The following is a 25,344-nucleotide window of genomic DNA, read 5'->3' as shown; positions in this document are numbered from 1 at the left end:
TTTTTAGAAAACAGGGCCAGACATGGAAGGATAAGGACAGACTGGACACTGTGTGATCCCACTGAGCAATGCCTGTTCCCAACAGGACGAACCCTCACGTGTGTTTCAACCAATACAGATTCATCGCTGAACTTAACAAAAAAATCTTACTCAGCTGAATCAAACTGTTACTGGAGGGTGGCAAAGTATCTATGAAAAAGCAAGTTAGAATGGCAGTTATTTGGCGAGAAAGGGCCCAGAGAGGGGAGCCTGGAGACACTGGGAAGCACTCATGCTAGAGGCCGAGAGGGAGGAAAAGGGGTGGGGGCTCAAAGAGGTGCCTCAAATTGGACCTGATGCCAATTGGCACCCTGTTTGCAAAGCCTGGCTGCTACCCAGAACTGCTCAAATGTGGATGCCAGCCTTTCTGCCCTGGTGCATCCCTTCCCAGTAACTTGGCACTGGGGAAGTCTTGCAACTCTCACATTTATAGACCTCAACAAAACACCATTACACAATTGAACCCCTGCCTAAAATCTGATCTGAATATGTATTTAAAATGAAGCATGGCAGCTGTCGTAAAATTCTCAGCATCTTTTTGACGCCATCCTCTAGTGGCTTTCTGCCGAGTCTCTCGCAGTTGTGTTTTTTTTAAATGCTCTAAGCAAATGAGCTAATGTAATTCGAGTAAAATCTAGGAATTATAAGCTGAAAGGTATTTAAAGCAAAGGCTAGAATGCAGTTCATGTAGATGCTCCAAGCATAGACCTCAATAGGCTAAAGAGCAGAGCCTCCACTCCATGCAACTCTGCTGATGCCACCTCTCCCCAGGATGCTCACAGCCTTGGGCTGGTGCTCCTGCCAAGTCCACAGCCCTCCCAGGAGGAGGAATAGTAAGCAGCAACACCCCCGTGGCCTCTGACCAGCCTCCCAAGAGAAATGCTTCGCTTTTGCTCAGGCTCTCTGGCTTGTGTTTTGTTTGTTTGTTTAGAACCCTGACCTTTATAAAAAGCTGAACTCACTGCCCAGAAAAACAGGAAGTTTACTCACCAGGAAGCCACGACAATGAAGCACAGAGTGGGTCAATATTTCTCCAGCAGCAAAGCTAAGTTTCAGACATTACTGCGAGGAACCCTGTGGAGAACGCCCGTGCTGTTCCTCCCTCAAATGCATTCTTTCTGCGTCAATAGCCCCTGACCCAGTGAGTTCTCGTGATCAACGCCATGGCAAAACATTCAGTAAGGAAGGTTCTTTCTGGCTCCTCAGGTTCCTCCCCTGCCTGAGACAGCTGAAGAATGCCGGCACTCAGTCCTGAAACTCTCTCTAGAAGGATCTGTCTGTCACAGAGGTGGTGTGACATCAGGGATGGGGCTCAAGGTGGTCCTGTCCAGTACCCCGGGGTCTGCATCCTCAGCTGCAGGGTAAGGGTGGAAATAGATAATGAAGCAAGAGAAGAAATACAAATTGAAAAGGAGCTACGCCTGGCATAGACATTTGAACCTGCCCTGTACTTGAATTCCTCTAAATATTATAAGGCGTCTTTGAAAAGAATCTCATTCTTTTCTATCGATAGACAAATAGTTACACAGATACACACACATTTATATTTATACATATTGTAATATATATAACTATTTTTTCTCTGTCTTTGAAGAGCAGAGACTGCAAGCTGGTTCTTACTGGTTGAATCCTACTGGTGTCTAAAGCAATAGATGCATATTTGACCTACACAGAGTTCTAAGTTTTTTGTTTGTTTTGAGTCAGGGTCTCACTCTTGCCCAGTCTGGAGTGCACTGGCGTGATCTTGGCTCACTGTAACCTCTGCCTCCCAGGTTCAAGTGATTCTTGTGCCTTAGCCACCAAGTAGCTAGGATTACGGGTGCATGCCACCACACCCTGCTAGTTTTTGTATTTTTTGTAGAGGCTGGGTTTTGCCATCTTGCCCAGGCTGGTTTCAAACTTGTGAGCTTAAGCAACCTGCCTGCCTTGGCCTCTTAAAGTGCTGAGACTACAGGTGTGAGCTACCACATCCAGACAGTTCTAAATTTTTTTTTTTTTGAGACAGAGTCTTGCTCTGTTGCCCAGGCTGGAGTGCAGTGGCACAAACTCGGCTCACTGCAACTTCCGCCTCCCAGGTTTAAGTGATTCTCGTGTCTCAGCCTCTGGAGCAGCTGGGAGTACAAGTGCATGCCACCAAACTCGGCTAATTTTTGTATTTTTAGTAGAGATCGGGTTTCGCCATGTTGGCCAGTCTTGAACTCCTGACCTCAAGTGATCTGCCTGCCTCATCCTCCCAAAGTACTGGGATTACAGGAGTGAGCCACCGCACACGGCCTGGTTCTAAGTTTTAACATTAGAACTCTGCCAACATTAAGATAAATCAGAATGTATCACATAAAAACCTGGATTTCTGGCTTCTCTGGAAGAAGGAAGATCTGGCAACACAGGGCCTGGACTCACGTGTAAGAAACATCGAGTGGGGCAGGGTAGCAGTAGCTGCCACCTGCAGACGGCTGAAGCTTACCAGCTCACCCTAGTCTCCACCACTCCCTCCTGCCTCAATCCCAAGGCCTGCTGTTCATTGCCATTTATTATCTGTGAATCATTTCACTCATCTGTGCTCCCAAGGACATCTAACCAAAGAGCCCCTGCCATTTAGTATTTGCCACAAACATCGACTTAAACCAAACATCAGTTTAACAAAGTAATTTGAACAACTGCATGTTTTACATCCTTTGGGATTCATTCTCTCTGGATAAGACCTATATGTTTCTTTTGTGGGGGGCATGAAGGCGGTTTATTATCCCCCCAAGACCACTCTTCCCCACCCCTCAGATCTGTATGTTTCTTGGAGAACAACGGAAGAAGGAAAACAGGAGCATCAGCATCCCATTAGTGTCAACATTTCCGTAACAGTTCAGCATCTACACACGTGTGTGTGTGCACGTGTATAGCTCTAGAGTGGGGAAATTCCGGGGAATTCTAACAATTCTGAAGAAGAGAAAGATTCACAAAGGAATTAACCAGTTACACAGACTGAAAAGGCTACTCTAGGAGTCTCTCGAACAGCCAAAATGAAGGGTGATTAGAGAAACAGAAAAATATTAGAAGTTGTGACTTTAAAACATAAGGAAGGTGCTTAGAGAAAAGAACTGTTTATTAAAAGCTGAGATGTCTGGTAAATGAAGAGGAGAAGGGAGAGAGAGGAGAAGAAAAAGAGAAGTAGGGAGCAGAGGAGGAGAAGAAAAAAGACCAGTGAATCCGGGACAGAGGCAAACACAAATACCAAGAGGAAGAAGAGAAGGAGGTGGCCTTTGCTAAACATCTGGAGCATAAATAAAAAGGGATCACACACAAAGGCATATTTGTTTAAGCTGGTCTTTCAGAACAAAATTAGGAACCTTGTACTTTCTGTAGAAAAAAAAAGTCTCAGATGATAGCCTGATTACACACAAATGAGCTCCCAAGGAAAGGCCAAAATGACTTCCTCCTTTTCAGAAGAGCACAAGTCCTCCTTTGTAAGAACAATCTTGCCCTCAGAGCCTGCTTCTCTCCCCAGTGATGTGCAAATCGATCCCTTATGCAGAAATCAACCATGCTCTCAGTTCTGGGTATTTCCAGTTTCCATTTTCTAAGTGATAAGAGTCATAAAAAGTCAACAGCTTGCAAAGGAAAGGGAACGAACAACATTTATGTTTTTAAATAAAGAAAAAGATCACTAACATTTAGATTACTTTTTTGCCTTTCAAAAATGTGACCACAACATCTCGGCCCTTCCTGAAGTCAGGCTTTTCTAAAGGAAAGGTGTTTCCAGGCATTTTGTTAATCCTCACCTCGAATTTCTGCCTGAGTTCCATGTTTCCTTCTTCGTCCCCTTCTGGAATGGGTACATTGTAGTACTCACCTTCTTCTTGGTTAAGCAACTTGTACCTTTCAAAGACAGGAGAAAAAGAGTTACCACCACAAGTTTAGCAAGCCTTCTCCTGCAACCTCTAGTCAAGCTGTTTTGTGAAATGCATCCTACGGAACGGCTACAGCCAGGTAAGTAGACATTTGACTTTTTAAAAATTTTTATATTTTTGAGACAGGGTAGCTCTGTTGAGCAGGCTGGAGGGCAGTGGTGGAATCACAGCTCACTGCAGCCTCAACCTCCTGGGCTCAAGCGATCCTCATGCCTCAGCCTCCTGAGTAGCTGGGACCACAGGTGTACACCACCACACCTGGCTAATTTTTGCATTTTCTGTAGAGATGGGGTTTCTCCATGTTGCCCAGGCTGGTCTCAAACTTCAGAGTTCAAGCAATCCACCTGCCTTGGCCTCTTGAAGTGCTGGGGTTACAAGCATGAGGCACCATATCTGGCCTCAACTGACATTTGAGAGACTGAAACCTAACTGTCTAAATGGTCTGATGCTTTGAGACATATTCAACCTAAGCGGCTTCCATACCATCCACTGGCCGGCATCTTCATTAGCTCCGAAACTCCAAAGGAAAGGGATCCCATGAAGTCATTCCTTGTTGTTCGATCCCAGTCCCAGATTTCTACAGACAGTCGTCGGTCTTTGTCTGAAGGTTTCAATTTGCTACAAGACACACACACATGCAAACACTAGGTTATCTTGATCATGGTTTCTTGGGAGATACCACATGTATATATTTCTCTTCCTGGTCCAGTAAAATACCAACCCCTTATGCTGGCAACCGAAGCACTACAGGAGGAGTTAACAAACTATGACCCATGGGCCAAATCTAGCCCACTGTCTATTTTTATAAATAAAGTTTTATTAGAACCCAGCCATGGCTATTTGTTTACATATTGCCTATGGCTCCTTTGGCACTAGAAAGTTATACAGGTGCAACAGAGGCTGTATGACCCACAAGGCCTAAAATATATACTATCTGATCCTTTATAGAGCAGAGCTTGCTGGTCCCTCTAGAATAGACAGCTACCTTTCTGGTTGTCCACAGAAAAACTGCTTCCTGTATACTAGTCTACAAAGGGGACCTCTTGCTTTCCCTTAGTTGCACTCAGTCCTCCTGACTTATTTATTCCCTCCTTCCGTCTTCCCCTTCTACCATCTCTACCTCTGAAATCCTGGCAACCCTCCCAGGCTGGCTTTAAATGTCACCTTTTCCAGGAAGTCTTCTCTCTTTGAAGGCAAGAATGATCTTCCCATTTCAGTGGCAATAACACTTTCTATATTACTCACTCATTCTGTGGTCTAAAAATTATTTAAATTCTTGCCTTATGCCCTCCCCTAACTCTCAAAAGAATCTAAGTCCATCAAGAGGTGGACACACCTGACACATTTTTATATCATCTTTAATACCTTAAATAGAATTGTTTATCCAGATTAGATAATAATAATCTGAGGCCTGAATTATGCAACTCTTGGTAAATCAAATTACTATCTATCAAACAGGTGCTAATAGCTACCTCCTTAATGGCAGCCTGAGGAGGTCTAGGACTGATGTTTAAAGATGTTTATAATGAACCTACTTCATTACCTCAAATAATGAGGTGGGCAACTGCATGGTGTATAGGAACGAAATTTGATCAAGGAGAGACCACTTACAATGTAAAGGACTCATTCCACTGGGGATTTAGTGTGGAGCGGATGGTTTTGGTTTTCTGCTTGCTTTCATTCTTGGGATCAGGAATAAGTTTCAGCTTCACATAAGGATCTGAAAGCCCGTTTGGATCCATAGGGATTAGATTTTTTGCATCTCGTACTGTGAAGAGAGAAGGAAGAAGATATTACAAACAGAGAACAGACCTATATTGCCCGGTGTCCTGTGTCAATACCAAGCTGAATAAAAGAGACGTCAGATGGTGTTTAAGGAGACAGATGGTGGAAGCCAAAAGCCTCTAACGCTGGACATGAGAAAAGCTACCCGCTGCCACCACCAGCAGAGATAATGGGCATCGTGTGGGCCCTTGTGGGTGGGTCTTGGGACTTAGCACCAGCCTGGACTGGCAGCATCAACAACACCAAGATATCTACTAGAAATGCAGAAACCCAGGTCCCACCCCAAACCTGCCAAAGCAGAATCCGTAATTGTAACAAGATTCCCAGGTGACCTTTGCAGCTCCCCAGGAGTAATGCTGCATCCTCCCCACATGGAAGCGACCAGCCCGGCCTGGTCCATGGTGCCACACATGCACCTGAGCTTCCAGAAAGTGTTATCCCTTTTTGTGGGTAAAGGCCAATGGCTTCCAACTCTGACTGTACATTGGAATCACATGGGGGTTGGGGAATGGGGGCGTTAAAAATTCTAATCCCCAGAATTAAACCAGAATCTCCAAGGAATGTGGCTCAAGTATTCGTTTTTAAAAGCTCCTTGGGTTATTCTACTGGGCAGCAGGGGCAAGCACCACTGCTGTACACAGCTGTAACTCAGAATTGCTGCCCAGTGCTGGTCCATGGACCAGCAGCATCTACATCACCTGGGAGCTCATTAGACATGCAGAACCTTGGGTCCCACCTTAGACTTAATAACTCAGAATCCTCACTTTAACAAGACCTCCAGGTGCTTCCAATGCAAGCCTAGCTTGAGAAACCTGATACGAGAATCAAAAATAATTAGAAGGAAAGGCCATTTCATCCACAGAGAAAAACAGGCTCAAAGATTTAAGAGCTGGCAGAGGCTCACAACCATTGAGAAGCTGTCTAAAGCCACTGTACATCAACGTAAAATGTAATTATCTACTGCTATGATGAAGGGACAAAAGCCTGAGCCTCCTACCCCAAATGCCTTCCTCATTATCTTCCCATGGCATTTTTCCCAGTAAGGCTGAATTATCAGATACCCAACTGGTCAGACACCATCAACACACGTATAACTGGGACCAGGCTCCCTGGTTCAGTGGTTCCCACAGTGTGGACCCTGGACCGGCAGCACTGGCATCACCTCCTGAATCAGAACTCTGGGGTGGGGTCCAATGATCTGTGTTTACCAAGCCTCCATGTGATTCTGATGTCCATAAAAGTTGCAGAACCACAGATCTAGGCAATTAGCATAGTTTATCAGCATAGTTTGATTATTAAATTAAGAATTACAGAACTTGAGAAGAAGGCACTGGAGTTGTCAGTGGGCAGAGTTAGATGGGGAGGGGGCAGGAGGAGAATCCTAAAGATGTTGGGTCTTTGGACACAAATGAGGGAGGTACAGCCCTAAGATCAGAAGTCAGAGACAGGCATTGCCTTTACTAGTCTGTGGACCTACTGCGTGCTGCCTCCTGCCAGCCAACAGCCTTACGTCCTCCTTACCTGGCAGCCTTACACAGGTGGGTAACAGATGGGACTATATTCAACTATAGAGGGGGAGGGGGCTGGCTCAGGTCTCCTAGCCACAGAGAAGCTGAACATATGTTTGTTGTACCCCATTTGTGCCTTCCAAGTATTTCTTCTCCTAAGAAAATATCTAACCTCATTCATCTCGGGGAGCAGAGAGCACATAAATAAAACACATAGGCATGGTTCCTGTGGCTCAGCAGGTGTATGTGCAAACTCTGCCTCCTTCACCATATAACCCTGAGCACTGGCAAGCTTAGTCTCTACGCCTCTGTCTCTTCATCTAGAAAAATGAAGAGGGGCATAATTCCAGTGGTATAGAATTGTTGGGAGAATCAAATAAAATAATGTTTATAAAATACTTTATATGGTTGGAGGCTTGGAAAATGAAAAAAAAAAAATCCATGACGTGAGTGCTCACTATACCCCAGGCATGATGTTCTGGACTCCTTTCCACTCTTACCATGCTGAAATCTATAGAGTTGGAGGCCCCCAGGGGACTTGGTCACTGGAGAATTCACCAAGTTCATGTGAAAGGTTTTAATCCAATGCAGAAGGTCTAGCCCACTAAAACATCAACCCTGAGTATCACCAAAGATGAAAAACGTGAGCACAAAAATGGAGCTCTCCTATGAGGAATGGAAAGAGGCCAATGGTCTCTCTCTGATTAAACACAAGAATGAGAATCAGATGCTTTTTAAAAGGCAGAAAATGCCCTGGAATGTCTAACACTGGAGGCTGCAGAAGGTCACATCCTGGATAAGCCAAAGAAGACCCTTATTAAAGTCACCAAGAGGTCCTGGGTTGCCTCCTGACAGTGGCAGAATTATTGCGGGTGCTGGCTTTTATATCTTCAATTTATATTCCCGATGGACAACACATACACAAAAAATCATTTAAGTAAGATCTCTTCGGAATGGTGATGAGTTAAAATCTTGATGGGATTTAAGGCTGTGAGCTTCCTACTGAGATACTACCATTTAAGTTGAAAATAAAAAGAGTTATCAATTCCAAATGTCATTGAAGCTGAGAGTGGGTCCAAATTTCAATTTCTTATTGCAGCAGAGAACAGCCTGTGTGACGTGTGACTCATGGCATGCCAGGACACCTGAATCAGGATTACGAGCAACTAACTTGGGGTCCCATCTGCTCAGAGTGTGGGATCTGGGGCAAAGCTGCCTGCATTTGAATTCTGGCTCTGCCACCCTGTGGTTGTGGACAAGCTATTTTATCTCCCTAAGTTTCCTCATCTGGAAAATTGTATCTCCTTCAAGTCAGGAATAAGTAGGCTCATACATGTAAAGTGCTTAGAGCAGTGATAGGCACACGGTGAGAGCACAATAGTGATGATCATAATTGCTCTTAATACAAGTTACTGGTAGAGAACAAAATCGACAAAGCTTAGATGCAAAGAAACTGCACCAACAGCTTACGGAGTGGCAAGCAAATGCTGGGGAAAACAGTACAGTGTGGTAATGTTCTAACAGGGTTGCAACTGTATGGTTTCAAGAATGTCAGGCTGAGGCAATGCTAGGGGGCATTACTCATAGGAATAGCTGTAAGGAAGATGGAAGAGGGGAAGCTAGGAAAGAGAAAATAAGAGGACAATTGAAGTGGGGAAGCAGATGAGAACAAGGGCTAGAGACAGAAGAGAGAAACAAGAGAAAGATACGATCAAGATGTGGAGTCAAATCCCAACACTTTGGGAGGTTGAGGCAGGTGGATCACATGATGTTGGGAGTTTGAGACCAGTCTAGCCAACATGGTGAAACCCCGTTTCTACTAAAAATACAAAAAGCCAGGTGTGCTGGTGGGCACCTGTAATCTCAGATACTCAGGAGACTGAGGCACGAGAATCGCTTGAACCCAGGAGGCGGAGGCTGCAGTGAGCCGAGATCGTGCCACTGCACTCCAGCCTGAGTGACACAGTGAGACTCTATACCCCCTGACCACCCCCAAAAAAGTTGTGGAGTCATAGGGTGAGGACGCTGTCCCAGGATAGGTGGGCAGACGTTCTCAACCTCAGCTACACCCTGGAAACACCTGGGATGTTTTAGTCAAACACTGATCCCTGGGCCCCACTCTCAGAGAGTCAGATCTACTTGGTCCGGGTTGACGCCCAGGCATCAGGATCTTTAAGCTCCCCAGGTGAGTCTGAGGTGAAGCCAGGCCCAGGCACTGTTCACCGCACCCAGCACTCGCTCTCCAAGTGTGCTCCCTGGCCTAGCACACTGACATCATTTGAAGACTTCGACTATCATTCACAGTTTTCTTTAAATTGGCTCGCTTTTTAATATCCATCATTTAAAAAGGAAATGTATCACTATAGGAAACAGAAAACCAAGATTGTTTGCCATAAATGGAAGGTAACCATAAAAGTAAACACAGTGAAAATCGATGTTATTCATTTCTAGCTGGATCCAGTTGCCTGAGATCTTCTGTCTCTTAGTTACAAAGGGGAAATTAACAAGTGCTAGAGTGTTAAGGATATTCCCGCCCCAGAAGTCTTTGCTGCTTCAACTAAGATTGAAAGAAAATTGAGAATAACTAACTCATCATGTAATTTAATGTTTTTTTAACATCCGTACAGTACCTTCAGAAATCACCTCAAGTGCAACCAAAAGTCATACCCATCAGTGGCCCCATCCCACACTTGGGAAGCACAGCTGGAGGGAATGCCAATTCCGACTTATTAAGGAAGTGGAATATTCCACAGCCTAAGAACAGTACCGGGTTCAGGAAGAACAGAGCTGGCACGGATCCCACGGCTCATTTCTTGTCTTTCACTTTCTGCAAGAACCAAATTCTTTCTACCCACAGAATTAAGATAAGGAAACAACAACAACAACAACAACAACAACAAAATCACACTACTTTTGATACATACACCACTGAAAATGAGATTTTTTTTAAAAGATCTATCATGCCAACTCAAGTTCCAAAAGACAGGTAGTCTCTAAACACAACAGTATAGAAACAACACATTTCACTTGCTCCTTCAGCTGCAGAAGCAGTGACTGCTCCCTGAGGTCTGCCCAAATGGGCCCAGGGCCCTGGCAGGGAACGCGGGAAGAATGCTTTTCTATCACAGCTCATTAGCAGTTCTGCAGCCTTTATGAGGAGGAGACATCTGCTGAGGAAATACATCTGTGCCATGGTACTGGCCATTTCAGAATAGAAAGTCTATTCTGTAATTCCAGAACTTTAATAGAAATACAGAATACTAATTATATTCTCATTTTTTTGGCTTTAGATGGCTGCTTTGAAATTATCAGCTGTCAAGCCTGGCACTGAGAAAAACCAGCCTGGGTTAGAAGGTTATATAATTTCCTGATCATGTAACCTATCATTTCTGGATAAAACCCATTCAAATAAGATGATAAAGATTGAGAATCACCTACCCAGTGATCCCTGGTGCAGGTGGCTCAGGAGCCCAGGACATGAGAGTTTTAGAGTTTTAAGTAAACGTTCAGGAATGGGGTGGTGATACAGGCAGATGGGCTGTCTCATCAGCTCAGAGGACTGGGCCGCCCTAGCCGGATTGGAGAATCTAAGCCACAGGTGCACCACAGTAGATGGCACAGTGCAGGCTAGGCAATGAAGCCAGTGATTTTGCCAAGAGCCTGCTTGATGAAAAGTGGAGATGTGGACCCAGGCAGGAAGCCAGGCGGGAGTGACCGCTAAGCTTTCTCTGGGAGAAGCAAGGTGCGCTCACAAAGGCTTGCAGGCACCTGAGTGAGGGATACACATCTGATGGCGCACAGGGGAAAGTCAGGCTGTCTCTACGTGAATGGGTGCTGCAGGTGGTGGGTGACTTCTCAGGGGCAGCATCACTTAGGGGCCAAGAGCGTGGGCAGCTAGGGTCAAATCTCTGCCCTGCCACTTATTAGCTGTATGGCTTTGGATAAATTACCCAACTTCGCTTTTTTTTTTTTTTTTTGAGACGGAGTCTCGCCCTGTCACCCAGGCTGGAGTGCAGTGGCGCAATCTTGGCTCACTGCAAGCTCCGCCTCCCGGGTTCACGCCATTCTCCTGCCTCAGCCTCTCCGAGTAGCTGGGACTACAGGCACCCGCCACCACGCCCGGCTAATTTTTTGTATTTTTAGTAGAGACGGGGTTTCACCGTGGTCTCGATCTCCTGACCTCGTGATCGGCCCGCCTCGGCCTCCTAAAGTGCTGGGATTACAAGCGTGAGCCACCGCGCCCGGCCACTTCGCAGTTTATTCATCTGTAAAACAGGGACAATAACAGTGCCTAACCCATAGCGTTGCTGTGAAACTAAGTGAATTGATATACGCAAAGCATTTAGAAGAGAACCCAGGACAAAGTAAGTCTTATATATTTGCTGTTATTACTAATGGTAGTGTTAAAGAAGCATTTGCTATCTTTATCATCATTGCCATCACCACCACTACCCCCACCATTATTCAGTTCTCTCTGACCCCAGAAGCAGGGCTGTTTCCTCAGGGTAACAGACCCCATTAGGCTACAGTGAAACAGTCAGCAACTAGGCGTTCCAAAATAATTTGCAATTAAAAAAAAATAACTCAATGCAATCCTTGATCCATTGGATCCAGCGGATCAATGCAATCCATTCAGAGAACGGTCCAGATGCTTTCCTTCTGTTTTTTGAGATGGAGTCTCCCTCTGTCGCCCAGGCTGGAGGGCAGTGGCGCAATCTTGGCTCACTGCAACTTCCGCATCCCTGGTTCAAGCGATTCTCCTGCGTCAGCCTCCTGAGTAGCTGGAACTACAAGCGCCCACCATTATGCCTGGCTAATTTTTGTATTTTTAGTAGAGACGGGGTTTCACCATGTTGGCTAGGCTGGTCTCGAACCCCTGACCTCAAGTGATCCACCTACCTTGGCCTCCCAAAGTGCTGGGATTACAGGCCTGAGCCACTGCACCCAGCCCCTCCAGGTGGTTTCTTAATCCAGAGAATATATGTAGCATAAATGGTGGGGTGGAATGATAAACACCCGTGACTCACTGCCTTGCATAAAAGCTAGATCGGTGGCAACACTGCTGAACCTACCCAGCGTGTGCCCCTTTCCCACCTCCCCCACCCCCATTGTGGATTTTTAATCTCACTCTGAGGGTGCTCTAGCTGGGCAATGGGTCAAAGTAAGGTCATGCAGAGGTTCTGAAGGATTCATCCACGGGCACAACACAAAAAGCTTTGTTGAGGACACAGCTGTATTCCTGTTGCCTGAGGACCAGACTTGTCAGCACTGACCCACAGTGACCCTGCCCATCAAAGGGTTCATGTCTATACAGAGACACTGTTTAGTAATGCACAGAAGTCAAGTGTCTCCAGATTTAAGGACAACATGGCCCTTCAAATAATCTGTTTTGCTTTAGGAAATAATTCTCTGTTTTTATTGCTTTTTCTCCCCCCTTCTAAGAGCACCCCTGTTCCTGACTTCTACTTAAAAGCCAAAAACAAGGACAAAGGCTCAAAACAGAATTACTGCAAAAGTCAGGATTGTTCAGTGTGTGCTGACCCCGTGACACCTCCTACCTCCACCCCTGCCTGACAGCAAAAGCAAGAGTAAACAAAATTCTCGAATCCTACTCCACACCAGGCATGAGCAAAAATCTTCTCTGACACTGCAGAAAAAACAAACAAACAAACTCTTCTTTGTTTGAAGTTACCCACAGCAAAAGAAATGTGAATGCAAAAATGTTGGTGGAAGGGCAGGTAAGTGCTGGAAACAGGCGAGATTTAGTGTCTGTGGTCAAAAGAACTTCATGTCATTCAACGCCAGGCCACGGAGTGAAGGACACTTCCCCAACCCAGGAGCCTTGTCTTTAAGGAATAAAAAATGACTTCAAACCCAGAGAATTCATTATTTTGATAATTATTAGATATCAAGAATGTTCTCTCTAAGGACTTTAGATCCATAAATTAATTTCACGTAAAAAGATGCTATTATCAAGCCCCTTGCAGATAGGGCCTTCAGGCAGAGAGAGGTGAAATAACCTGTCCACCACACAAAGCTAATGAGTAGCCGAGCTGGGGCGAGCTTCTGACTGTACAAAACTCCACTTTCCCTTGCTGTTGTATAGAAATGACTTGAGCAAGACAAAGTCCCAGAGAAGAGGTGGTGAAGTCAGCCTCAGCTAGGAGCGGATGGAGGAAAACATTGCTCCGGGAACGAGGAGGAAAGGAAACACTCTCCCACTAGAAGGATGGGTGGCCAAAGAGCACAGAGGGAAAAGTGGACACACACCTTGCAGTGCTGTACTGAGCCCTGGGTGTGCCTAGAGGAGTGGTGGGCAGGCAGGCAAAGTCTGCACAGCTATGTCTGTGCTTTGGTGCCTTGAACTTAGTGAAGGGGTTTAAAGGTGCTGCACCTGATTTAAAGGTGTGAGTGTAGGCCAGGCACAGTGGCTCAAGCCTGTAATCCCAGCACTTTGGGAGGCCAAGGCAGGCGGATCACGAGGTCAGGAGATCGAGACCATCCTGGCTAACACGGTGAAACCCCGTCTCCACTAACAATATAAAAAAATTAGCCGGGCACGGTGGCAGACACCTGTAGTCACAGCTACTCGGGAGGCTGAGGCAGGAGAATGGTGTGAACCTGGGCGGCAGAGCTTGCAGTGAGCCGAGATTGCGCCACTGCACTCCAGCCTGGGTGACAGAGCGAGACTTCATCTCAAAGAAAAAAAAAAAGGTGCGAGTGTAGTAGCTTCAGGGATGCAATTCTAAAACCAATAAACCTCTTAGTACACTGGGGTACTCCAGTCACTACAGCTGGAATGTGCTGACATCTGCCTAAGAACCAACAGGCCAGGGACCGAACCAATGAAGACCATGATATACCCAGTGACCACATAGCCAGTGAGTACCCAGCAACCATGCCACCAAAGAGGAAATGGTGCTTTGTGGGTTCTCTCTCTCTCTGCTGCAGTTACCAATTCTAGGACAAACAGCACATGCAAAGCATAGAGGGAAAAGAAGATTGCAGTGGGTGTGAAAATGAGCTGGGTAAATTTGCACTGATGTAGATTTTTAAGGCCACAAAACAAATATTGAAACCAAGGGAAAACGACACTCCACAAAATAGCATAAATGTATCTAAAACAGTGTTCATTTCCCTACAGTCATGTTCCCAATGACAATGGTGTGCATACTACAAGAAGCCTGTTTGGTGGCTGGGACTGTCCTTTTTCTTTTTTTTCAGTCAACAAGGACTGTTTAGCCCTATGCAGGAGGAAACAAAAAAGTAAGTGGTGTGGGGGAAAAGGTGTGGGATCCCTGCCAGATGAATGCCTGTTGGCTTAAGTAGGCTTCTCCACCACTAAGTGGAGTATGCTAAAGCTCACACTGCCCCAGTTCAGATCCCAGGACTTAACTCTAGCTCTGGCCTGCCTTCTGCTAGCAGGATGACATCAATAGTAATCTTAGCAATAGGTATCCTCAGTTTCCTGTGGCTGCTGGAACAAAGTATACACAAACTTCCCAGTTAAGACAACAGAAATGTATTCTCTTGCAGTTCTGGAGGCCAAGAGTCCAACATCCATGTCGCCAGGCCAAAATCAGGGGTTCCGCAGGGCCATGCTCCTTCTGGAGGCTCTAGAAGAAAATCCACTCCAGGCCTCTTCCAGCTTCCAGTGGCGGCAGGCATGACTTGGCTTGTGGCCACATCACCTTCTTCTCTGTGCCTATAATTTCTCTCTATGCCTCTCTAAGGACACACATGTGATCACATTTAGGGCCCATCCAGATCATCCAGAATAATTTCCCCACCTCAAGATGCTTAAATTTATCACATTTGCAAAGATCCTTTTTCCAAATTAAGGGCACATTTACGGATTCCAAGGATTAAGATCTGATGTCTTTGGGTGGTGGTTATTCATCCTACTACAAGTACTACTGAGGAATTTCTTCCTGAAGTGATGAAAATCTTCTGGGTTAGACGGTGGTGGCGGTTGCACAATCTTGTGAATATACTGAAAACCACTACACTGTACATTTTTAAAGGGTGAATATTATGACTGTGAGTTATATCTGAATTAACAAAGAGGACTTTACTGACAGGTTTCCACGTGCTTTACTACACCCACTCACTTAATACTCACAATACTCCTGTGAAATAATGACTCAGATGCCCATTTTCCAGATGACAAAACGAAGGCAGAGAGATGTTAACAAACCTGCTCAAGGTTGGACATTTAGTAAGGGATGGAGTCAGGAGTACAACTCAGTCCTGCCTCAGGAGCCTGGGCATTAACCTCTGTGTGGTCCTCACAAGGTGACCTCTGCATTCAGGTTCACCTATTAGTGTGGAATAGGAGATAGCAAACCTTTTCTAAAAAGAGCCAGATCATCAGTCGTTTAGGCTTTGCAGGTCATGAAGTCTCTACTGCCACTATTCAGGTCTACTGCATAGCGAAAGCAGACACAGACAAAATGTGAACAAACGAACACAGCTGTGTTCCAATAAAACTTTATTTAAAAAATAGGCCAGGCATGGTGGCTCACGCCTGTAATCCTAGCACTTTGGGAGGCCAAGGTGGGTGGATTGCCTGAGCTCAGGAGCTTGAGACTAGCCTGGGCAACACAGTGAAAACTCGTCTCTATTAAAATACAAATAATTAGCTGGGTGTAGCGGCGTGTGCCTGTAGTCCCAGCTACTCAGGAGTCTGAGGCAGGAGAATTGCTTCAACCTAGGAGCCAGCGGTTTCAGTGAGCCGAGATTGTGCCACTGTGCTCCAGCCTGGGCGATACAGCGAGACTCAGTCTCAAAAATAAATAAATAAATAAATAAATAGAATAAGCTGTGGGCCAGATTTGGACCTTGGGCCGTAGTTTGCTGACCCGCAGCATAGAACAAACACTACCCCACCAACACAGTGAGTTGTTTGAGGAGAAAGTGACACAAAAGAGGAAGCTCTACTTCCCTTAGGTTCCTTCTGCTTTGAGCTGAGCCTCTAAACTTTGACCTTGTGCTAAAGCAAGGAAGGGGTTCTGGGCTGGGGGTTGGGGGAGAGGGTGTGTCTCCTAACAGGACCTACATTCCACCTTCTCCTGTCATAGCAGAACCTTCAGAAACCAGCACCTCTCATGTGCACCTTATGCTTGCTTCTTTTCTCCCGGCTTTTCTGGTGCAGCAGTTGGCACTTCTGGACAAACCTGACTCACAGCCTCCTCCTCAGGGCGTCTGATCTGGCCGTGACCTGTTGCAATTGGCCAACCCCACCTTGTTCAGGCTTCCCCCGCTGGTCCCACACCTTAGCCCCACCCAGGAGCAAGTGTAAACAGTGAGCACCGTAGGATATGCACTGGGCCATTCTTTAATTATGTAACGGCTGCCTCGGAAATAGGGATTTTAAAGGAACATGTACGCAGTAGCGCTGGGCCACAAGCAAGCTGACCTGTCGGGGCAAGCCTGGTGTGGGAGAGGCCCCTCTACTTCCTCGTTATTCTAGCTGCGTTTTTCGAGAGCTCAGGCTTTGTCCTGCTGAGAAAGTGTGGTCTCACTTGAGACCACAGGAGCATCTCAAGTGGCCAATGGGCTGGACCAGATAGAAAAAGGGAAAAAACCCTCACCCCACCAGCTCAGCTGCACCATGGAGCTCTCAAGTTTCCTCCGGCTCACATTTTCCTGGTCACGTTACTGGGAAGAACACGCTGTTCTCGGGGTTTGTTTGCGTCTCTACTTTGGGCCTCTTCTGACGATGCTGCGAGGGAGAACTTGGGTCTAAGAAGCTGCCAGTTCCCTCATGTTGCCACAAGTCAGTTCTGCACCGGGAGCCAGAACTCCTCAGCAAATGTTGATTGGGAAACTGGTGGAGTGACAGATTGCCTCCGGAACAGGATTTACCGAGCGCCCTTCCCACGTGATGTTCCGGGGGCGGTCAAGCTGTCTAGCAATAAGGCAAGGGGTTTAGGGGCTCTGACTTGGAGCCTCTAAAGCCATGCAGACACATAAGCCCTGGCAAGGGTGGGACACGTTATAGGTACTACTGGGTCAGCTGGCGTGGGACCCCATGGAGGAACCAGAACTGGCATCGCTAGGGGCTATCGTGGGCACAGAAGGCCGTTTCAGGAGAAGGGGCCCAGGCAGGCTCCGGCGGCCGCAGGAGAGGGGGCTGGGAAGTGTAGCTCCCAAATGACACTTCTGATGCACATAGGCTTTAACTTTGGGTAACAGGCACATCCTAAAACACTCTGGGCCTCTGGGCTGGGCATTCTCCATTCTCTTTAAGCCATGCACCCCTTTAATACAACACTGCAGTTTTGATGACATTCTAGGGTAGGCCCTGGGTAGAGAACCTCTGCTGTATGCATCAAAAGCCTGGTTCTGCAGGGACGGAGGGATCATCCTCTCCCCACACACTTTCAGAACCTGTGTGCAAAGGGACAGCAGCCTTCTTCTGGGTCATTCCTACTTCGGCTGGGGATGGGAAGAGCTCTGTGCTGTGGTCTGAATGTTTGTGCCTCCTGCCCCCAATTTGTGTTTGAAATCCTAACCCCCAAGGCAATGGCACTAAGAGGAGGGGCCTTTGGGAGGTGATTAGGCCAGGAGGACAGAGCCTCCATGAAGAGGATCAGTGCCCTTATAAGAGAAGCCCGAGGGAGCTGGTTTGCCCTTCCACCCTGTGAGGACGTGGGACTGTCGGCAAATGGGCCCTCTCTAGCCACTGAGTCTTCCTGTGCCCTGATCTTGGAGTCTCCAGCCTCCATAACTGTGAGAAGTAAACTTCTGTTGTTTATGAGCCACCCAGTTAAAAAGATATATTAATAGATCAGACTAAGGCGGTTTTGGAGCTGGGAGAAGTCCCGGCAACAGAGAGCAAGTGCTCGCTGGGATCTGCCTTTGGATAGGAGGCGTTGGGTGGCTGGTCCATGATGGTGGTGGCATATCTTGCCACTGGTGTGGGCACGACTTCCCACTGGTGGGCGAGCACTGCAGTCAGGCCTTCCATGGCATAAGGAGGTAACTGATTTCTCAAGCGTGAACAATGAAGAGTTGACAGGACAGGTGAGAGTTGGTTGTGGGTGGCAGCCCAGGCACTGCCACTCATCAGACTGATTCACTAGAATCATTTGGCCAGAATAAACAAAAAAAATCATATTCTTCTCCCATTAACAAGTTAGAACTGAGAGATTCTTTACCATAACTTGAGTGACACTTGGTTACAATATCTTTTAGGTTCCCAATATGGAAAACAGGCCTCTAATCTGTTTCCTACCATTTACGTGAACACCTCTATCTAAATGTCAGTGACGCTCCGTCTTCTGGCCCACATTCCCCTAGCAGATGCTGGTATGACTTAGGAGCTGGCATTGGTTCTGACAGGTTGGTTCTATATGTTAAATATTTAACTGCATGCAACCTATCACATTTAGTATTTATATAACCCAAAAGAACCACTCCACACCAACAAGGTTAGTCTCTTTTAGTTATTTTGAACCCCCACTGCCCAGCACAGCACCATGCGTGAACTGAGTAACTGCTGAACACATGTATCTCTGTGCCCACCTTGCTCTGTGCTTCTGGGTCCACACTGTCCCATCGCTGGGGACACTCCTCCATCCATCTCAGTGCTGTCAGCCCTTAGCCTTGCACAAGACCCATTTCCTCTGCCCTTCCACTCTCCTGCCAGCCTAGCCCAGCCCAAAGGTGTTCCATGTCTACAGACTGACAGCACCTTGAGGGCAAGGGCCACACCCCCTCCCACCCCCAGGTATCACTTCCCCAGGGCAACACGGGACAGACAAGATAAAATCTGCGCTCAACGGATTCCTGCTGAATGACTGGAACGTTAACGCAGACAGGAAAGCTTGGAAACTTCTCAGCTCTTGGTTGCAGTACATAAAGCGTCCATTTGGAGGGACTCTTGGACAAGCAAAAACCACCCAGGCCTTTTCACGGGCGAAGAAAGCCAGGCCAAAAGGAGTCGCACACTTTTTTGAAAATGTTAAATGCTTTGAAGAAAGAATCTCTGTACCCACAAAGACAAAAGAGCATAGGATGTATCTCCACTTACAGGAAAAATGGGTCAGAAAGGGACTTTTGCTCTTGGTTAAATAATGATCACGTGGAACTTCTCTAGATTTCAGGAAATAAAATGCACAGGTGTCATCAACCACGATGAACAATTTTTGACTGGGTAATTATAGACTGAGATTCTGTGTACAAACTGGGTCTGGGTGCTGTCTAGTTCACTGCATTTGTTCTATTTATGCTGTATCAAGTCTGCTGACACCGTCTGTGTTTATGAATGTTGCAGAATTTCTGATGTAATCTCTTTCATGTTTAGAAATAATGACCCCTAAATTTTGATATTTGTTTCCTTATTACCAGAGACAAAGGCAAGAATAATGAGATACACTAAAAATACACCTGCTCAAACATTGCTTCCCAGCTTCATATGGCCCCGTACACAAACTTGGACTGAGGGACATTAACCATTTTCTTATTTGGAACCTATTTAGTGAATGAATATTCTGTTTTGCTGGTGAGGCTGGCTGCCTGGTGATAGCAGTGAATTTCTGTCCCATTCACGTACCAGAAAACACAGGTTGGCAACTCATCAACCAAAGTTCTACTGGAACAAAGGACTTACATAAGAGAATTCGGAGGACTGTGGTGTAAGATGAGAAATGGCAATGTTTAGTCCTTAGGAAAAGATCATAAATATTTCATTACTTTCCCTTTTACAACTAGTGGGACATAAAATTTTACATTAAAGTTCTATAATTCTGATGTTTCAAAAGAAAATGAAACCTAGTCGTGAGAGAAATATTTCCCAGGTTATGAGAGACTGAAACGATTCTGCATAAACAATGTAGGAAGATACTTAAGAAAATTTTTTTATTATAGGAGTAATGGGTACACCCATCATATAAGAAATTTAAAGACATAAAAGTATAAAGAAGAGGCTGGGCACGGTGGCTCACGCTTGTAATCCCAGCATTTTGGGAGGCCGAGGCGGGCGGATCACGAGGTCAGGAGATCGAGACCACGGTGAAACCCCGTCTCTACTAAAAATACAAAAAATTAGCCGGGCGTGGTGGCGGGTGCCTGTAGTCCCAGCTACTCGGAGAGGCTGAGGCAGGAGAATGGCGTGAAGCCGGGAGGCGGAGCTTGCAGTGAGCCGAGATTGCGCCACTGCACTCCAGCCTGGGCGACAGAGTGAGACTGCGTCTCAAAAAAAAAAAAAAAAAGTATAAAGAAGAAAACTAAAACAACTATACTTCTGTATGGGAGAATCAACATTGGCACATTAGCATATTTATGGCCAATATCTTCCACATCTATCTACATTGAAATATTTATTTTTATAGAATTCACATCACACTAGGAATAAAGTTTTAGAACACGCCTTTATAACAAAGTATGCTTTGAAAACATTTTAAATGTCTAACATCTCGTTTTATGGCTAATCAGAATTTATTTAATCAATTCCCTGTTTGGGGGCATCTACAAAGTTTATCATTTTTCACCTTTACAAATAACATAGCAACTGATCATCTTCATGCATAAATATTCATTGAAATTTCTGATACTTTTTTTCTTGTTCTATTTATGCCGTGCAAGTCTGATCATACCCTGTGTGTTTAAGAACGCCACAGAATTTCTGATGCAGAGAAGAATAAGAATACATTCTTGCAAGTAGATTAAAGGATGGAAAATTATTCAAGATTCTTGGCATACATTGCCAAATTACTCCTCTAAAAGTTTACCAAAATCTTACCAAAACCGTATCAAGATGTGGTGAGAAAACTAAAGAATAACACTGTAATTTTGACTTTCTTATTTTTGAGGTTAAATTTTTTTCCATGGTTATTTGCCCATTTGTATTTATTTTTGCCTGACTTAACTCTTTATTCAAGTTTTCTAGAAGGTAGTAACAAGTTTTCTTACTGTGTCAGAAGAGTTGTTGAGATACAAATGATAAAAGCCCTTTGTCATAGTTGCTGCAAACTGTGTTACATGTCACCATTCTTCTAGAAACAGAGCTTAACTTATTATGTAGTTAAATCTGTCAAACATTTCCTTTTATTTTTTCCATTTCTTTTAGGCTTACAAAAAGCTTGCCCTTTCTGAGATTAGCTTAATATTCACCTAAGTTTTAATTATTTTGTTTCTTTTTTATATTTAACTTTTAAGACCATTTGAAACTTATTTTGGTGTACAGTGTGAAGGAAGATCTAATTTATTTTCCTCCAAATGTTTAGACAACTTCTCAACATTATTAGTGGAACAAGCCCTATCTTTCCCATTGGTCTGCGTGGCTTCTGTTTGTTAATATTCGCTCTGTTTTCAGGGCCATGTATTTTATCTTCTTCAACTTTCTGCTAATTCGTGCAAAAAGCTTAGACTTTAAATTGTTCTAGATTTCCAATGCATGTTAGTGGTAAGCCCCCGACTTGGCTTTCTCCATCCAGGTACATAGAGTTTCCTGACTTGGGGCAATCCTACTTCCATTGCTTTCTTTCTTTTCATCTCATAAATCACTGCCCATCCTTTTTCTCAGTGTTTATGGGTCATTTTACTTTACGTGTAGGTCTCATTCATAGGATATCGCTGAATTTTAGCAAAACATCCCATCTGAAAATGGTGGGCAGTTTAATCTGTTACCTTATCCTCAATATTCGTACCCACAAGTATGTACCTGATAAGGTACTCAGACCTTGGACATATTAACTAACCTCCGTAATAACCCTACTTGATATCCCCATTTTATAGATGTTATTTTTTATTAAATAACCCTACTTGGTATCCCCATTTTATAGATGGGGAAGCCGAGGCTTGGAGAGATTAAGTAGTACCTAGGACAAGGTCACCCAGCTAACAAGGGGAGGGGCTGAAAACACAGGCAGCCCAATTCCAGTATGTTCTTAAACCCCCCCCACTTCTTGGCTGCCTCTGTTGTATGGGGCTTCACTTGTTATTATCCTTCTGTCTCCTAGTTACTTGCTCTGTTTTTAGTCTTTTTTTTTTTTTTTTTTGAGACGAGTTTCCCACTGTCACCTGGGCTGGCATGCAATGGTGCAATCTCGGCTCACTGCAAACTCTGCTTCCCGGGTTCAGGCCATTCTCCTACCTCAGCCTCCCAAGTAGCTGGGATTACAGGCACACACCACCACAGCAGGCTAATTTTTTGTCTTTTTAGTAGAGACGGGGTTTCGGTATGTTGGCCAGACTGGTCTCAAACTCCTGACCTCGTGATCCGCCCGCCTCGGCCTCCCGAAGTGCTGGGATTACAGGCATGAGCCATTGCACCTGGCCTTCACTCTTTTACTATACTCTGTTTTCTTTGCATTTTTTCTATAATTTTTTTAAATTATTTTTTTATTTATTTTTGAGATAGGCTCTCACTCTGCCACCCAGGCTGGAGTATAGTAGTGTGATCATGGCTCACTGCAGCCTTTGACCTCCTGTGCTCAAGCAATCCTCCTACCTCAGCCTCCCGAGTAGCTGGGACTACAGACACATGCCATCACACCAGTCATTTCTGTTTTTGTTTTTTTTTTTTTGGTAGAGATGGCGATTTCACCATGTCCAGGCCTGTCTTCAACTCCTGAGTTCAAGCAATCCTCCCACCTCAGCTTCCCAAAGTGATGGAATTACAAGTGTGAGTCATAATGCCTGGCCAAAATTTTTAAAATGTTGTTTAAATTCTACTGCTGACTATCTCAAGATTCAACCCAAAACATTTTTTATCCTACATTTCTCCAATCACCAAAGGAAAGAATGAGATAGCCTCTTCTGACCCCTCTCCCCAAGGGTATGAAGCATTGCGCATGCTCTGTTCTTACTCACTGTGACCTCCCATCCTACTTCCTGTTTTTGTTACTGTAAAATTATCTGGAGTATGGGATCTCTAATGCTTGTCATAATTTTTATATGAGTTATAGTTTTGATAGCTGTTCTCCACATTAACAGGTTCAACTGATTTTAATGCTTGCTGCTTATCCTTATATGACTTCCCATCCCTGAACTTTTTAATTTTACTTCATCTTGCCGTCCTCTTTAGCTCGCCTTTAAATAATTTTCAAGAAAGTGTGGGTGATGTATATTCTGAGCTCTTGCATCTCTGAGAATATGCCACGACTGGCAACTTGGCTGGGTGAGAGATTTGGGGCCAATTCACTTTGTTCTTCCAAACTCTGTAAGTGATGTTTTCTTTTCTCTTAAAATTTAGTAGTGCATACGATTAGAGGTCTAGTGACAACCTAGTTTTTGCTCTCCTGTAGGTCACCTATATATTCTAAAGAAAAGGTATTTGTTTTCTTTCTTTGTAATTAAAAGTTTTCCAGAATGTTTCTTTTCTGAGACGGAGTCTCGCTCTGTCACCCAGGCTGGAGTGCAGTGGTACAATCTCAGCTCACTGCAACCTCCGCCTCCTGGGTTCAAGCGATTCTCGTGCCTCAGCCTCCAGAGTAGCTGGGACTACAGGCGCCCACCACCATGCCCGGCTAATTTTTTGTATTTTTGGTAGAGATGGGGTTTCACCATGTTGCCCAGGCTGGTCTTGAACTCTTGAGTTCAGGTGATCTGCCCAACTTCGGCCTCCCAAAGTGCTGCAATTATAGGTGTGAGCCACCGCACCCGGCCCAGAATGTTTCTAAATGCAGACTTCTTTCAGTTAATTTTGTAGGAACAGAGTGCATTCCTTTTCATTTGAATGCTCCATAAATTTGGTCCTATCATATTGAATTAGTGCTTCTTTTTCCATTTTTTCTTCTTTTATCCTTGGGACAAAGCTATTATTCTCAATTTATATCCTGTTCCCAGTCTTCCATTTTTCATTATTCTCTCTTTCATCACTATCGTTTTGTCCTTTTGCCTGCATTCTAGAAGAGCTTCCCAGGATTCTTGCACAGCGCTGATTTGATTTTCTGCAATGCCAATTCTACTGTTTGTTGCACCACGAAGATTTTAATTATGTACTATAAATTTCCTTACTGGAAACTGGCATTTACTTGTCCACTTCCTTTCATCTTTTCTGTCTCTCTATATAGCCCACTAACATTTAAAAAAAATCTCATTCTGCTTGCTTTTCCTCTCAACCTGTTTGTTCAAATGGCATTATGCTCCTGTTTTACAGAGATTGTGCATTTTTTTTTTTTAAGAGAGGGTCTCACAATGTCACCCAGGCTGGAGTGCAGTGATGAGATCATAGCTCACTGCAGCCTTGAACTCATGGGCTCCACAATCCTCCCACCTCAGTCTCCTGAGTAGCTGGGACTACAGGTGTGTGCCACCATGCCTGGCGAATTTTTAAATTTTTTTGTAGAGGCAGAACTTGCTATGTTGCCCAGGCTGGTCTCAAAACTCCTGGCCTCAAGTGATCCTTTTGCCTTGGCCTCCCAGAGTGGTGGGATTACAGGGGTAAGCCACTGTGCCCAGCCTCCTGCACCTTATTATAGTGTATATGGAGTTTTCTCAAATACTATTCTGTAATTTCTTTTCCTCCGATAATCTATATTCAAATATGTTCTCCATGATACTATCCCTTTCACTTTATCTCCCATGTTTTAAAAATGGGCCCCATATTTTGGGCTTGTTTTCTTTCTTTACTTGTCCTCAAAGACAAGTACATCCAGATGTGTTATTTGCCCAAAGATACTGTTTGTATGCCACATTGGCTCTATCCACTGTTTACTGGGACACTAGAGAACTTGCTTCCCTCTTCCAGGGCACTCAAGTTGATGTTCATGGCTCTTAGTCCAATGACGAGTGTGTTTTTGCTGGAGCCAGGTAGGATCATATCCAATTCACAGTGCTTGCTAATTCCAATTCACAGTGCTTGGTAATTACACATCCTGAATCTATGAAGTCCGTTTAAAGTTAGAATCCCCTGACCCTGAAGTTCTTCTCACCTCCACACCTGTGTCCACTATACTTCACTTGCAGAGCTGCTAACCCTCAGGACATAACTCACCAAGAACAGCCCTTTTCTTTTTCCTTTGGAAGTTACAGTCTATTTGTAGACTGTACAGAAAGATGAGAGAAGACAGTATTTTGGTCCTCTGAAATAAGAGAACCTCCATAGCAAAGGAGTGCCTCCCAGGTTTTTTGGCTGGTTGAAGACTCTGTTTATCTGAGGA

The 25,344-nt window shown here is 45.0% G+C and overlaps 1 protein-coding gene across 1 annotated transcript in view; it reads right to left on the bottom strand.

The window, feature by feature from the left end:
* Nucleotides 1-25,344, bottom strand: part of PRKCA (protein kinase C alpha) — a 509,502-nt gene that overhangs the window by 115,837 nt on the left and 368,321 nt on the right. Inside the window, exons 6-8 of the mRNA XM_032178546.2 lie at nt 5,553-5,709; nt 4,425-4,559; nt 3,813-3,909 (exon numbers count right to left, since the gene is read on the bottom strand). Coding sequence (XP_032034437.1) covers nt 3,813-3,909; nt 4,425-4,559; nt 5,553-5,709 — 389 coding nt within the window. The remainder of the gene's footprint in view (nt 1-3,812; nt 3,910-4,424; nt 4,560-5,552; nt 5,710-25,344) is intronic.

Source organism: Hylobates moloch, unplaced genomic scaffold (assembly GCF_009828535.3).
Source record: "Hylobates moloch isolate HMO894 unplaced genomic scaffold, HMol_V3 SCAFFOLD_15, whole genome shotgun sequence".
NCBI classification, from domain to species: domain Eukaryota; kingdom Metazoa; phylum Chordata; class Mammalia; order Primates; family Hylobatidae; genus Hylobates; species Hylobates moloch.
This window is presented reverse-complemented; position numbering and strand designations above follow the sequence as displayed.